The sequence below is a fragment of the Ictidomys tridecemlineatus genome, chromosome 5, assembly GCF_052094955.1.
Source record: "Ictidomys tridecemlineatus isolate mIctTri1 chromosome 5, mIctTri1.hap1, whole genome shotgun sequence".
In the NCBI taxonomy this organism is placed as follows: Eukaryota; Metazoa; Chordata; class Mammalia; order Rodentia; family Sciuridae; genus Ictidomys; species Ictidomys tridecemlineatus.
Window position 1 is genome coordinate 36577342 of NC_135481.1, and position 15493 is coordinate 36592834.

The window sequence follows — 15493 nt, forward strand, 5'->3', positions numbered from 1 at the left end:
ATACCTACTATCATCTTGTTCTTTGGAGGGTGGGGAGCAATCCTGAGTAGCAATCCAGGACCATCCATCATACTAATTGCCATGAGCTTAGCAAAGTACCAAGAATTCTGAGGGTTTAAGAAATGAAATTTTACCAGTGGAAAAATTAAAAAAAAAAAAATGACGAAGGGCATGGGGATGTGTACCTCAGTGGCAGAACACTTACCTAGCATGTGTGAAGCCCTGGGCTTAATCCCCAACACCACAATAAAGGCAGACTGAGCCAGGTACAGGGCTGCAGGCCTGTGGTCTGTTACTAAGGAGGCTAAGGCCAGTAAGGAAGATTGCTTGAACCCCCTAGGCATCATAGTGGGAACCTCATCTCAAAAAAAAAAAAAAAGATCTTTTCACATTCTTAAAATGCCTCACTGGAAGAATTACTCTGCTCAGGCTGAGGCAGGATGATCATGAATTCAAAGCCAGCAAATTAAACCCTGCCTCTAAATAAAATATTAAAAAATGGGCTAAGGATGTGGCTCAATGGTTTAGTGCCCCTGGGTTCAATCCCTGGTAAACTGTCCTAGAACCAAAATGAAAAAGGGCCTTGAAATTCTTTTGGGAAAGCACAGTTGCCACTTGTGTGTCCACTCTGAGGCAGGAACCAGTCAAAGATTTTACAACAGCCTATAAGGTAGTATTTACAGTTGAGAAAACAAATTTAGCAATTGTGACTTGGCCAAAATTCTTGAATTTTTCTAGAAATGCAATGTCAGGGATGGGGATATAACTCAGTTGGTAGAGTGCTTGCCTCGAATGCACAAGGCCCTGAGTTCAATCCACAGTACTACAAAGAAAAAAAGAAAATGGGAAATCCTATAGCTCAGAATTCAAATCCTTCACTGATCAATTCTATATAAGGTCTCCCTGCCCCTCACATAATTAAATTCTTAAAATAACCTTATCAGTTGTCTACTCTTCCCACATTCACACCTTAGATATTTAAAATTCCAACTCCAGAGGCCTATACACTCCTACCCATACAGTGGCTCCTAGGATGTGCCTGTCCTTCCTAACTATTCATAAGCTATCCTGGAGACATGTGACTTTGGGTACACTTACTCTGCTGAGACTCCAAATGTACTCTGAATACTGCTGAGGGTCAGTCAGGTTCATTAAGTGTTCTGGAGGGGGCTGGGGGTATAGCTCAGTTGGTACAGTGTTTGCCTCACATGCACAAATCCCTGGGTCCAATTCCTACCCAACACTACCAAAAAAAGTCTTCTGGAAGGAGGGGTTGCTTTAAATCTGTATTCTCCATCATAAGTTCCCTACAACAAAAACTATATATAAATACACTTGATCCAAGATGACAAAACTGCAAAAAAAAGTCTTTATTGCAATAAGTTAATCCTGTAAATATGCCTGAAAAAGTACATATCAGTTGGTCAGAGCAATAAGAGCCTCCACCACATTTCCCATGTGTTCCCGCAAGCTCCTCTCTGCTGCTGCTCGAGAAATCTCCATCTCTGTCATCTGCAGGAAAAGGATAAATTATGTGTTGACTAGGTCTTCCCAGAGACATCAATGTGCAAACTTGACTCCACTTATTTCAGGAAACAACCCAAATTAAGCAGAACCTCCCCTGCCCATACACTAGTTTGGCATTACTACTCACTATCAACTCCAGATCTTCTTTCTTGATAGTGACCTTTGCCAGTTCCTTCTCCCTGAAAATATTCATGTACATTAGTCCTCATTCTCTACCTCAACCATAAACTCCTAGGAACCCAGGTTGTAAATTTGTTATTTTTGTTAGGGGCATAAGTAACTGGTAAGAATGGCTTCGCACTTAAGACTTACCGTTCTTGTTTGGCTTTCTGCTCCCGAGACCTTCTATCTCCGATCACGGACATAGCCTATAGGAAAGCATAGAGGATAGGAACCGCTCAGCACAACTGCCACAAGGCTATACATGTTTTTCTTCCACGAAGAAGTGCTGCCAGGTGCTGTTTAATTCAATTCTGTGCACCTGAGGCCCAATTTCTATCAAGTTCTTTTGAGCAAACGGAGGACTTCCTAAGTGAGTTGCCAATTAATCCAGGTCCCTATGCATGCTAGCAAAGCACTCTATCAACGAGCTATATTCCCAGCTGGAACGCAGGCTTCTACCTACAGGGGTCCCTCTGCTCAAACCACCCAGACACACTCCCGGTCAACCTTACCGTCTCCAGATTGGAACTCTGGATCTCCTTCTCCTCCGCATAGTCGGTGACCCGCTCCAGGTCCGCCGCACCACTGTCATGCTTCCGTGGCTTCTCGGGGGGCCGTTCGGGGCCGCTGGTCTCGGTTTCCAACTCCAGTTCCACGTCCCCCTCGGTGGCCATGTTGATCTCACCGCGCCGCCGCAGAGCCCGGCTTCATGATAACATCCGGTGACCGCAACTTCCGCCCAGCGAAGGGGCGGGGTCTACGATGGACCACACCCTCTTCATAACCCCAGTTCTAGAAGCTTCAGCGAGGAAAGGAATTCGTCTCACAGACTTCCTTTCGGGTTTGTACAGTATTTCCGGCAAGGCTTTGTTTTAGACCTAATCTGTCACCACTCCAGACCACCCCGGTTGACATCCTTCCCTCTTCATTATCTAGGAATAATCCCCCCACTGCACACCAGGAACTGTGTCCAACCAGGATGGAAGATGTCTAATCCTAACCCTATTAAGGATACTAATCCCCAGGAAGCTACTCCCTAATCTAGGTAAAACAGTCTGAGTGGCCTTAGGTGTGAGGCCCTGAGAAGAAAGCACCTTCACAAGGGCATTTGTATTTACCACTTTCTGGAGATTTGTGTTCTTTTCCTGATGTCCCCATTGGTCTTTGGACTAGGCGACCAGCCCCAGCAAAGCAACAGTCCAATGGGCTGAAGTCCGAAGAAGCTGCTACTTTCTCATCTACTCTCCATCTGGTGGACCTAGGCCTAATCCCTGGGACAAAGATGGTGGGTACAAAGTCCACCATAGGTCCCAGCACCTCCGTGGGCCTAGCACAGCAGCACAATGGAGTCATAGTGAAAACCCCCTTCTGTCAGGTGAGAGGGTGAATGGGCACATAGGCTTGATTTTTATTTCTTTGGTACCAAGGATTGAACTCAGGGGCACTTAACCCAGTCCTTCCTTTATTTTTGAGACACAGTTGCTCAGGGTCTAAACTGCTGAATCCTTGATCTTGTGATCTCCTGTGATCCTCCTGCCGCAGTCTCTCAGACTGTTGGGATTATAGGAATGCACCACCACCACACCCAATATGGGCACGTAGGCATGAAAACTCCCTTAAGCAAGGACTATCTGAAAAATTGAAAGCATAGGATGGCTGAAGCTGGGTTGGAAAACCTGTAGAAGCCAATAAAGATAGGCATTCTTTTCTTCTCTATAATCTCTATTCTTTGCCTCAGTAATCGGCAAACCTTTTTTCCCATGTTCTCAGCCCCAGTTGTTTTAGGTCTAGGGAAAGGTCAATAACTTAAGCCTGCACACAAGCTCTGTGATGAAAGCCTTACAGGTGGTCATTGAAAAACAATCCTAAATAGCTCAGAATCAGATTGAGAATTCCTATGCAAAAGGAAGGGAAGGGAAATTTTTGGATTTCAACCTCATGGGTTAACTCACATACACATTAATGTTTGCCTTTCCTCAGCAAATCACCTTGTTGCCCTGTATCTGGTCTATCCCCAGATGTCCTGCTGTGGCACTGTTCCTTGTACCAGCAGCTGCCACTCTAGGAGGCCCTCTCTCACAGAGTCTACTTGTAGCCGCCTGTTCTACATCCTCCTTCATGTAGGGGCCTCAGCAGTTTGCTGCCTCCTGCTGTCAAGGACAGTGGTGGAAAGGGTCTGGGGTGAGGCACATGGGGTAAGTGGAAGGTGGTAGGTTGCAAGGTGGGAAGATATGAGAAATGCTGAAATAGACAAAATTTGGATTGGGGGCAGGGAGTAAAGCAGTGGAGATACCAGTGAGAACTAGGTACCTAGCTTGAATTGATTTGCCATGCTATTTCTCATACTCCCTTCAGATCCAGATGCCCTCGGGGTTGTGTTCCCACCTGTTTGGTCATTCTGCCTGTCCTGTGCTCAGTGGCTCTGGGGCTGTGTATCGAATATGTGCAGGAACCGCCACCTTCCACCTGCTACAGGCTGTGCTACTGGTCCACCTCCACTCCCCTACCAGTCCACGGGCACAGCTGCATAACAGGTTTGTGTGTACTTTTTGGGCAGGGAGGGGACAGAAGAGGAAAGTAGATACAAGGTGGGTAAAGGAAATTCCTGGATGAATAATACTGTAAAAATAGAAAAAACAGGTTTAAGTCCCTGATTCCACTGTTCTTGCTGTGTGACCATAAGCCAGATACTTATCCTCTTTTGAGTCTCTTATGTGGAGATAACAACGAGGGTATTGTATGCAAACCATTTGTAAAGTATAAAACATTGCCTAGATGTTATTAGGTGACTTTGAATTCAAATTTAAAGTGCAGTGGGCCTGTTCCCTCCCTTCCTTTACTTATACTTACCATATTTTTGCTTTATTTCCCATTAGGCACTATTCACTCTCCTTTATTTTTTCTAAGTCTGGTTTTCTCTCTCCCTCCTAACCAGCTTCTGGTTCCTCAAGGTGCTGTTCCTGTTAGGTCTCTGTGCTGCTGCCTTCTGCATCCCTGATGAGCATCTCCTCCCAGGTATACCATCTCACACCCCAATCAGCAATAGGCTAAAGGCTAACATGAAGAATGGGTAGGAAGAGAAGCAGTGAAATATATGACCAGCTACATTCTCTCCCTGGTGTCCATCTTGCAGCCTGGCATTACATTGGCATCTGTGGAGGCTTCACATTCATCCTACTACAGTTGGTGCTTATTACAGCCTTTGCCCACTCCTGGAACAAGAACTGGTATGGGGGCACATAACCCTAAAGGCTCTTTCTGGAAAGGCTGTCTGGCATTACTGAATTCCAAAAGGCTGAGCAAACTATTAGGGGAGGGCAAGTGGATGGGGGAAGGGCAAAAGAAGACAGCAGAGAGGGGAGACACAAATCAAACCACATGTATGAAAATGTAAAAATGAATCCCGTTAATTTGTACAATTAACATGCATTAATTTCTTTTTTCTTTTTTGCAGTACTGAGGATCTAGCCCAGGGTTGCTCTACCACTGAGCTACACCCACAACCCTTTCTGATTGTGTCTTGTTAAGACACCCAGGCTAGCCTGGAAGTTACAACCTTCCTGCCTCAGCCTCCCAAGTAGGGGGAAAGGGGTAGTTGGGATTACAGGCATGAACAACTTAAAATACACTAGTCCTAACAATAAAAGGCTGGGTAAAGGACATAACACTGGGCTTCCCAATAAGCAGTATCAAAAACTCAAGAATGTCCTGGTGCGGTAGTATACACCTGGGCAGACTGAACAGGAAGATCACAAATTCAAAAGCCAGCCTCAGCAATTTAGCAAGGTACTAAGCAACTCAGTGAGATCCTGTCTCAAAAAATGAAAAGGATTGGGGATGTGGTTCAGTGGTTGAGTGCCCTTGGATTCAATCCCCAGTACAAAAAAATAAATTTAATTAAAGAGTGTGATGACTCTGGATGGGATGAGTAATCACACCAGTCTTCTGCAAGAAGGGGAAAAGTAATGGGTAAAAACAAGAGCTGGAGCTCTAAACCATTGCCCACCTCCCCCTCCTTAGGCAGACAGGTGCAGCCCAAGACTGCAGCTGGTTCCTAGCTGTGCTGCTGGCTACCCTAGGATTCTACAGCATGGCGGGGTTGGGAGCTATGCTCCTGTTCCAACACTACACACACCCAGCTGGTTGCCTTCTTAACAAGATGCTGCTTAGTATGCACCTTTGCTTCTGTGGCCTCCTCTCCTTCCTCTCCATCGCTCCTTGCATCCGCCTCAGTGGGTATATGCCCTACAACATTCCAGATTTGGGGGCAGGGTGGCATGTTCTTCCAGTATTCTACCAAAATTCCTTAGCCTTCCTAAAAGGAATCTCCTTCCCTCCAGTTATGGGAGAAAGAAGTGGATGTGGGGGTAGGAGTTAAGAAAATTACAATCCTGTAGACTAAAGCAATATCTATTCTCAGGGCAACCTCGCTCTGGCCTTCTACAAGCCTCTATCATCAGCTGCTATATCATGTATCTGACCTTCTCTGCACTGTCCAGCCGTCCTCCAGAGAGAGGTAAGTTCCTGTAGACCAGGACAACCAGTGCTTAAAACTTTTTTTGCTCCTGCCAAATACCCAGCTCTTTGTTCTTAACACCTTTCTCTTCTGTTACCCTTCTTCAGTAATCCTTCAAGGACAGAATCTCACCCTGTGCCTGCCTGGCCTGAATAAAATGGAACCCCCAATATCAGATACCTCACTAGCAGCGTTGAGCGCTGGCATTATGTATGCTTGTGTGCTTTTTGCTTGGTGCGTAAAGGTGTGAAGGGGGAAAAAATGATCAGAGGGAGAATGCCCAGGACAAGAGAGTCAGGAGAATGTCTAGAACCATGGTTTATTTAAACTTTATAGCAAGGCTTGAATGAGAAAAGCTCCCCATGAACAGGGACAGTTTCTAAGAATAGCACTGTCAGATGATCTTTATGAGATGAAGGGGGTGGGGGGGGTGACTTGAGAATTTAAAAGTATGTGCAGATTTTAAGATTTTAGGGCCCTCACACAGATTCCTAAATTCATTGAAAAGCAGTTCAGGGACCACAGCACCCTCATGAGGGTTACCAGCAGATTAGTTGGCAATAATGTCCCCAAACAATCCCTTCTATTTGGACCAGCTTGAGAACTCTCTTATTTCTCAGCAATGAGGCTTCCTACCTGGCTGAGGTATTTGGGCCCTTGTGGATCATCAAGGTTTACAGCTATGAGTTCCAGGTGAGGCTCAAGAGCTCAGTATCCCCATCATCCCTCCCCCAAAACACACAGACAGACACACATCCTACCAACCTCTACCCAGAATGCTCAGATTCTAGCTGCTGTTACCTTTTATTGAGTACCCAAAATGTGCTAAGCACTGTGCTAGATACTTTACATACATATCTCATTTAATTTAATCCTCACAACAACCCTGTGAGGTAGGTATTTGCTCCATTTTACAAATGGAGAAACTGAGGCACAAAAGATTAAACATCTTACCAAAGTTTGCATAGCCATTTAATATGCCAGAGCTATAATTTGAACCCAGAAATGCCTCCATTTCTTACACTAGACCAATTTTTCAAAGGGAAATTTCCTAGATTAACACCCTCATTCATTCCAAAACATGCTGCCTTTTGTTTTCCAGAAACCCTCACTCTGTTTCTGCTGCCCAGAAACAGTGGAGCCAGGGGATGGTGAGTGTCAAGTGAGGAATCCTAATAAATGACAGAAATCAAAGAGCCCTACAGAACCTTCCTTAAGTAGCTTGGGGAGGAGGGAAGAGGTATTCCAGCAGCACTGCTTGCCAGCAGCTCTTCCTTCTCTGCAGGGCAAACAGATGGGGCAACCCGGCCAACTGACCAAGAGACCCCTCAAACACCACCACCGCAAGCCCAGCATCTTTCCTACAGCTATTCTGCCTTCCACTTCGTCTTCTTCCTTGCTTCACTCTACGTCATGGTTACCCTTACCAACTGGTTCAGGTAGGATGGAGATGGGCTGGAGATACTCTCCTGAAAACCTAGCTATTTTAAGGAAAGAACAATTCAAGGCCATTCCAAAGGGTTCTCAGGAGACATACATAGATCTTCCATGATCTGAGGGGAGGTAGATCTAAAGGCTAGGGCCTTGAATATCTTTAACAACAGTCTTTGGTTCCACAGCTATGAGGGAGCAGAACTGGAAAAGACCTTCACCAAGGGTAGCTGGGCCACATTCTGGGTCAAGGTTGCCTCATGCTGGGCCTGTATACTACTCTATTTGGGCCTGCTACTGGCACCACTCTGTTGGACCCCAACCCAGGACCCCAAGCCCCGGCTTACCTTCAGGAAACACTATCATATGGCATCAGTATTACCAGATAACAGCCTCCAGTCTAAGTCCTTTTAACAAAAAGGGATTCCTTCAGATTAAATCTCTAGTCTTGGCTCAGGGGAGCTGACCAGTCCAGCTCAGTACCCTCAGGAACACAAATGGAGTTACTGACCTCTAGGCTTAAGTTAATACTATGTCGGAATTGGAAGAAGTGTTCATACACACCCTAATGCCCTGGGCAGAGTTTTTGACTCACTAGAGCTACCGTTATGTCTTCACACCAGTTCAAGATCCTAACTCCCAAATCAGCAGCTGCAGGAACCACTGCTAATCCCAGCAGACAGTGCGGCACCAGCCCTTTCCTGGTTCCTGAGCTTGGGGTGGGGGTGGGAGTGGGGGTACAGAGACCAACAAGGACTGAAGACTTGGATCTGCCCTTGGAGATAAAAAGAAAAATAAGCAGTTCAACCCTGGGCACAGGAGTACAAGAAGCCCAGAACATACCAGGGCCAAGAAAGAAAGGAGCACAAAGGCTACCCCGGGTTTTAACCCTGATCGTGAGGTCAAGGGAAGCAGAAAGACAAAAACCACCCTCATTCCACGAGGAATGACAGAACAGAAGAGAATGTGAACACTTGAGAGCAGCTGACTACGGGAAGTTGGTAAGCAGCAGGATTTTTTGGCCAACTTTCAAGCAGTCGAACAAACTGAGGAAGAATGAGGAAGAGAGGCATAAACTTAGGTCTTGGAATCTTCCCACTTAGGCCCTTAACTCCATCCTTGGGATGGTGTTCAAGGTCTGGGTGGGGAACAAAACAACAACAAAAAAATTTTTAATTAAAAATCACAGAAAAGAAGTCTCTATAGTTTTTAGAGGATTTCTCTACCATATAACTGGAATACTTGTCTAGTTGTCATAGTAAAATAAAGGCTTCTTCTGTGATATTTTACTTATTGAATCTACATATCCACAATTCTTAAAAGAGCTCTCCCTTTTTGGTGGGAAAGGGCAGTCATTCCTCCATCCCCGTATCCCCCCAAATCCCCAGTCAAACCAGGCGCTCAAGGAATTACAAAGCTACTTTTAATACTTTGGGTGTGCCCCACAGGAATAAAAAACACTGGGAAGGGGTAACCCCCTCACCCCCAGGAGTGGCCCAGGGGGAGAGAAGCTACCTGAGGGTAAGGAAGCACAAAAGGGACCCGCTGCAGACTCAGGGCAAAGGGAATGCCATCGGTGCTGGGACCTGTGAGCACTACAGGAGGAAACGCGAGCATGGTGGGACTGGCTCCAGGCACACAGGCGAAGGGCAAGAGGGTTGGACACGAAGCCACAAAGCTACTTGGGTTCCTCCTTCTTCTCGTTTGCCTTTTTCTGCTTCTGCTGCATGATCTCCGAGTCCCTGGGGGTAGAGATGATGGGGCACTGGGAGGTACCAGAGGGCAAAAAGGACAAGATGCAGGGGATGAAGGGCACAAAGGATAAGATGGAATTGGATGGGACAAAGTTCAGCATGTGGCTGCTATATTCCCACCCTAGGAGAACAAGAGAAATAGAGCTGAGGCTCAAAAGGCAATCAGTCTCCATCTGGCTGTTGCCCAAAGGGTCAGAAGTCTGGCCACACAGGCCCAAGGTGCTCTATTCTGTGCTGAGTACCACACCCAGCAATACCAGTGAGAAAGTTGGGAAAAGGGAGGAGAAACTAACAGCAAGGAGGGACAAAACTACTGGGCTGTCATAACCACAACTGTGCTTGAAATGTGAAGCTCCCTGCCCTTGCCCTTAAGGTCACCCAGGGGCACTCAAAAAATGAGACTTAGGGAAGTCTTCTACCCCAGTCCCTTCCTGCAAGGCTGTGAACTAACAATTTGGAGGGTGGGGAGGAAATAAAACCCTAGAGGAAGCAATAACGCTCTGCCTCTCACGCCTAGTCCAGATTCAAGTCCTAAGGTAGCTCTTTTTCCTGATATAACCCGTTTCCCCCAGGTCTCCCCTATCCCCTCCCCTCCCTGGGGCTACCTCTGCTTGCGGGCGGCAGCCGAAAGCCCGTCATCTCGGCGCTTTCCCTTAACCGAGTCGCTCTGCTTTTTCATATTCTTCTGGCGGGCGAGCTCACGCTGGTTACCGCCTAAGGAAAGAAGGTAAAAAGTGAGACGCCGGGACTGTTCTGGACACACACTCTTTGCCTCCATCCCGGGCAAGAAGGATCCAACACTGCATCCCCGGACCTCGGCACCGACCCATTTCGGGGCCTCGGCTGCTGGGGGATGGGGAAGGAAGGTGCCACGGGGCAGGTCAAACTGCAGGGAGTGAGGACGGTCAGTCAGGAGCCTGCGGGAGGCGTGTTTTGAGTTTGAGGGTGGCGTAGGGGCCCAGACAGATGGTGGGTTTGGGTCCGTGGGGGATGGGCTGGTGTCAGGAGTAGGAGGCTCCGGGGCCTATCACGCCAACATAAGGCTTCACAGACCGCGGAAGGTCAGGGAGGGCCGATTCCTAACGAAAGGGCGGGGGGGTGGTCTCGAGAAGTGGCGGTGGGCAAAGGGTTCGATTCCGGGCTCCAAGCCTGAGAGCAGCTAAAGAACGCTCCCGGACAAGGGCCTCGCTGGGCAGCTCAGGGGAAGTCAAGGCCGACAATTCTGCCGACAAGTATAGAACGAACGGAAATAAAAGGGCAAAAGGAAAGGGGCTCGGTGCTCACGGGTCATGGCGACGGCAGCGGCTCGGCCTGCCTCCGTTGCGTCCCCTCGTTCTGTCCGACGTTGCAGGCCCCGCCCCCTTCTCGCAACGTAACCAAGTCGTCCCTTTCCTCTCCGCCCCTTCACGCCCGGGCGCCGACTCCCATTGGGCAGGAAAAAACACGTGGAGCCCAGGCCACGCGCGAGCCGGGGCGGATAAGAAGCGGAGGTCCGCAGGCGGAGCGCGCAGCGTGGGGCGGGGTTTCCCGGGCGAAGCGCCGGACCGGGCACGGAGAAACTAGGCCGGGTCACGTGGGTAGGGTGGGGGTGGAGGGGTGCGGCTGGCGATGTGGCGCTCCCGCGAGCCAGAGCACGTGACTGGGCAAAGTGACCTAATGCGGGGACAGTTTGAGGTAATGACAAACTTGCGGTGAAGGAATGTTAGGAAACGAAGGGCGGGGTTTCGTGGAGTCTAGGTGGTTCGTCTAGCTCTGAGGTATCAGGGTTCTGCAACTAAACTTGGTCCTGTTACTGAGGACATTTCCTCCCCCCTCCCCCCCCCCCCCGTCACTTATTTGTACTCTTGGGTTCACCGCGCTAGAAGAACACATAACAAAACACAATTCGGAAACCCCATCCCAACCACATTTATCCCCCTCCTAAAAACCTGCAGGGTAGAAAACCTCAGCCACATCCATTATGTTCTAAGACTTTGGTCCTGCTTATTTTATCACAGAATTTTTTTTTCCAATGCTGGGAATTGAATACAGGGCTCCTGTGTTCACACGTTGTACCACAGAGTTACACCTCCAGCTTACTGAAAGAAACTTTCAACGTGAAGATGAGGTATCTTGGAATTTCGGAAGACCCAAAATCACAAACTACAGTGTTGCATTAGGGGATACACAGACAGTATCCATATTTCCTCTGATTTTTAAGACAGTTGATCAGAACTGGAAGCTAAAAGTAATCTCCTCATTCTTAGTTCCTACAAGACTCCTTACCACACCTGGAAAGTACACTGGATAAAGGAAAAATGCTTAAGAACGTAGGAAAGGAGTGGTTGTAAACTTGGATTCTCCCCAACAAGCACCCACAGCAGAACTGAGTTGAAGCTGGAACTTTATACCAGCTTCTCCCTTAGTATAGGACTAACGGGAGGCACTAACCCTCAGTCTGAACCATCAATTTCTTTTATACCCAAGTATCACCTGACCTACTTTTTGTTATTAATATTTGTGTATTGATAAGTCTTTAATAAAGGATAAAAATGAAACTTCATATTCCTATAGTAAATTTTAAATGAATGTCACTTCCCCACAAAAGAAACTATATAACAAATGCAATAAAAATGAAATATATTATTTAGATTAAAATAATGTCATTGTCTAGGCTGGGGATATAGCTCAGTGGTAGAGTGCTTGCCTAGGTGTGAGGCACTGGGTTCGATCCTCAGCACCACATAAAAATTAAATAAAGATACTCTGTCCATCTACTATAAAAAACATTTTTTTTAAATGTCATTGTTAGGCTGGGGATGTGGCTCAAGCAGTAGCGCGCTCACCTGGCATGCTTGCGGGCCGCGCGTTCAATCCTCAGCACCACATACAATCAAAGATGTTGTGTCCGCCAAGAACTAAAAAATAAATATTAAAAAAATTCTCTCTCACTCTCTGTTTAAAAAAAAAAAATGTCATTGTCAAAGGTCCTGAATCTGGAGCCTGCCTTTTTTTTTAAAGACAAGATCTGGCTAAATTGCTGAGACTGACCTTGAACCTGCAACCTCCTGCCTCAGCTGCTGGGATTACTGATATGTACCATGCCCAGCTCCTCTTCCTTTTTCAGGTCCTTCTGCTCTTGTGGTAGCTAGTCTCTGAGATGACTCCCAGTGATCTCTTCCTTGTGATAGTCACACTCCTGTGTAGTATCCTCCCACCCTGAGGTGGTCTACATAACTGATAGAATATGTCGAAAGGAATGGTGTGTCAATTCCAATGCTAGATCATAAAAGATATTATGGCTTCTGCTCTACTCTTTCTCTTTAATCTCTGGTTCTCAGGACAGCCAGCTGACATGTCATGATGTTCTTCCCAGTGTTGAAGAACTGAGGCCTCAAATCACTAGCTTTGTGGGGAGAAACTAAGGCCTCTTGCTGATATACACATGCGTGAACTTGGAAGTGGATTCTCTAGCCCCAGGCAAACTTTAGATGGCTGCAACCTTATGTGAGGACCCCCATGTGCCAGAATCACCCACTAGGCCTCTTCTGAGTTCCTAATCCACAAAAAATGTGGTATAATAAAATTTGGTAACCTTAAGTCACTAAGTTTTGTTATTTTTATGGAGCAATAAATAACATGCCTTTATATCCATGACTTAATCTACTCCCTCAAAGACCTCAGAGAAAGATTCAGACTTTGAGTAAAAATACCAGTCCTTTCCACCACCCCCGCCAGTCTCTATTTTTTCCTTTTCTCAAACTATAGTAATAAGGGGTTACAACAAAAACGTGGAGGTGTTTCCTCTTTTCCCCACTTTGCTCAAGCAATGGCTTTACCACACTCATGCCCAGTTCAGGGGCCTAGTTTTTGGCTACCTAAAAGAACATGGGGAGAAAGAAGGAAAAACTAAACTGTTTGAAATCTCTGCACTGTAGGGAGGCTAAACTGAAGGAATTATAGGAGACCCTGGAAAACTGTAGGACACAGGTCTTGAAGGCAGAGATCTTAAAGCTTAGAAAAAAAGTTAGATGGCGGGGCTGGGGATATGGCTCAAGCGGTAGCACGCTCGCCTGGCATGCGTGCCGCCCGGGTTTGATCCTCAGCACCACATACAAACAAAGATGTTGTGTCCGCCGAGAACTAAAAAATAAATATTAAAATTCTCTCTCTCTCTCTCTCTCTCTCTCTCTCTCTCTCTCTCTCTCTCTCTCTCTCTCCCCATCTCTCACTCTCTCTTTAAAAAAAAAATAAATAAAATTCTCACTCTCTCTTTAAAAAAAAAAAAAAAAGTTAGATGAGTTGGGATGACAGGAAAGAACCATTAGAGACATATACTCCAGAATGAGGTGAGAGCAAGTACCTGCTTTTGAACTCAGTATCTGCGGAGCCTGGAGCGGTGGCAAACACCTGTGATCCTCTCTTAGGAGGCTGAGGCAGGAAAATAGCTTAACTCAGGAGTTCATCTTGGGGGCTGGAGTTGTGGTTCAGCAGTAGAGTGCTTGCCTAGCATGTGTGAGGCACTGGGTTTGATTCTTAGCACCACATATAAATAAATAAATAAAAGGTCCATCAACAACTAAAAAAAAAAAAAATTTTTTAAAAAGACTTCATCTCAGGGACTGAAGTTGTGGCTCAGTGGTAACGCGCTTGCCTAGCATGCGTGAGCACTGGGTTCGATTCTCAGCACCACATACAAATAAATAAAATAAAGGTCCATGAACAACTAAAAAAATATTTAAAAAAAAGACTTCATCTCAATAATAAATAAATACCTAGGGTGACTCCCACTATAGTGAAGGCCACAGCTGACATGTAACAGAGCAACAAGTTACATGTAGATATGCCCAGTTCCAGAGCTTGAACATAGGTAGCAGTTCTCCCTAAAAAAACAAGTCATCTCTTGCCTAATGGCCAGAGAGTGGGCTTTGGGATCAAACCATCTTTGGCATCAGCACTGCCACTTATTAGCCATGAGAACTTGGGTAAGTGACTTACCCTCTTTGTACCTCTATTTCTCCTGTGAAATAAGAATGTCTGACCTCCTTCAAGAGTTCCTGCCTGAGGAGAATCACAAGTTCAACACCAGCCTCAGCAATTTAGCAGGGCCCTAGGCAACCTGGCAAGACTCTGTTTCAAAATAAAAAATAAAAAGGGCTGGTGATGTGATTCAGTGGATAAACCTCTGGTTTATCCGAGGTCATTAAAAAAAAAAAAAAAACCTGCCTGGTCATTTCAGAGTTATAGTGTGTAAGTGTGTAGGGAGTGGATATAATGTATCCACCCCACTCCCAGGAGAGAAGGAGACTGGAGATGGTTGCTTCTGAAGCAGCAAAAATCCCTCAGGTTTGATCTGAGCACAAAGATGGTATAGTTCCAGCCTGTTCTCACTAGACACTGAATCCTTGTATTGAGCAACTTTTGCTCATGAGATTCACCCATTCACCTGGTTTCTCAGAACTGTAGGGCTGTCGGCTACTCTTCCCACCCAATCTTTCCATCCTGCACCAACCTTCTCCCTTTATCTATAAGACCCTGCCCTATAAATCTCTGGCACATATCTAAATAGTCAGGCATGGTGGCACACAGCTGGAATCCCAGAAACTAGGGAGGCTGAGGCAGGAGGAATACAGATTCAAGGCCAACCTCAGCAACTTAACCAGACTTTATGAAAATTAGTGGGATCCTGTCTCAAAATAAAAAATAAAAGGGCTAGAGATGAGCTCAGTGGTTAAGTGGTCCTGGATTCAATCTCTGTGCCAAAAAAAAAAAAAAAAAAAAAAGGTGGGGGGATGTCAGTGGTAAAGTGCCCAATACCAAATCCTCAGTACCAAATATAAATGAAGCCAGACTTTGTGGTAGTGATGCACACCTGTAATCTCAGCTACTTAGAAGGCTGAGGCAGGAGGATCATGAATTCAAGGCTAGCCTGGGCAACTTAGGAAAATCCTGTCTCAAAAAATAAAAATAAAAAAGGGCTGGGGATGTAGCTCAGTAGTAGAACACAACTGGCTTCAATCACCAATACCAATAAATAAAATAAAATAATATAATAAACTTAGTACAGGGTACAGAGTTAGAGAATAAATTAGAGATAATAAGTATAAGGAAGAAGAGAAAACTG

At 46.2% G+C, this 15493-nt stretch overlaps 3 protein-coding genes across 12 annotated transcripts; 1 reads left to right on the plus strand and 2 right to left on the minus strand.

Annotated features, from left to right (window-relative positions):
- Positions 1–1355: 1355 nt before the first annotated feature.
- Positions 1356–2395, minus strand: Hypk (huntingtin interacting protein K). 2 transcript variants are annotated; one of them, XM_005316498.5, is made up of 4 exons: positions 2202–2363; positions 1840–1895; positions 1655–1706; positions 1356–1512 (listed from the first exon to the last, which is right to left on the minus strand). In XM_005316498.5, exons 1-4 carry the CDS (start codon positions 2361–2363, stop codon positions 1417–1419), a joined length of 366 nt encoding a protein of 121 aa, XP_005316555.3. In that variant the 3' UTR covers positions 1356–1416. The 2 variants fall into 2 exon arrangements, with proteins under 2 accessions (XP_005316555.3, XP_040131954.1); XM_040276020.2 differs by lacking the exons at positions 1356–1512; positions 1840–1895 and having other exon boundaries at positions 1647–1706; positions 2202–2395.
- A 343-nt stretch (positions 2396–2738) lies between these two features.
- Positions 2739–8925, plus strand: Serinc4 (serine incorporator 4). 8 transcript variants are annotated; one of them, XM_021726346.3, is made up of 12 exons: positions 2740–3064; positions 3708–3884; positions 4045–4223; positions 4625–4704; positions 4823–4916; positions 5710–5921; positions 6110–6205; positions 6313–6415; positions 6826–6898; positions 7308–7356; positions 7491–7644; positions 7825–8925. In XM_021726346.3, exons 1-12 carry the CDS (start codon positions 2972–2974, stop codon positions 8048–8050), a joined length of 1536 nt encoding a protein of 511 aa, XP_021582021.2. In that variant the 5' UTR covers positions 2740–2971; the 3' UTR covers positions 8051–8925. The 8 variants fall into 8 exon arrangements, with proteins under 8 accessions (XP_040131951.2, XP_021582021.2, XP_040131950.2 ...); XM_040276016.2 differs by having other exon boundaries at positions 5710–5858; positions 6313–6439; XM_013359208.4 differs by having other exon boundaries at positions 2741–3064; positions 6313–6439.
- A 117-nt stretch (positions 8926–9042) lies between these two features.
- Serf2 (small EDRK-rich factor 2) lies at positions 9043–10835 on the minus strand. 2 transcript variants are annotated; one of them, XM_005316496.5, is made up of 3 exons: positions 10675–10835; positions 9996–10104; positions 9043–9401 (listed from the first exon to the last, which is right to left on the minus strand). In XM_005316496.5, the coding sequence occupies exons 1-3, from the start codon at positions 10679–10681 to the stop codon at positions 9116–9118; spliced, it is 402 nt and encodes a 133-aa protein (XP_005316553.1). In that variant the 5' UTR covers positions 10682–10835; the 3' UTR covers positions 9043–9115. The 2 variants fall into 2 exon arrangements, with proteins under 2 accessions (XP_005316553.1, XP_005316554.1); XM_005316497.5 differs by having other exon boundaries at positions 9101–9378; positions 10675–10834.
- Between the last annotated feature and the right edge of the window lie 4658 nt (positions 10836–15493).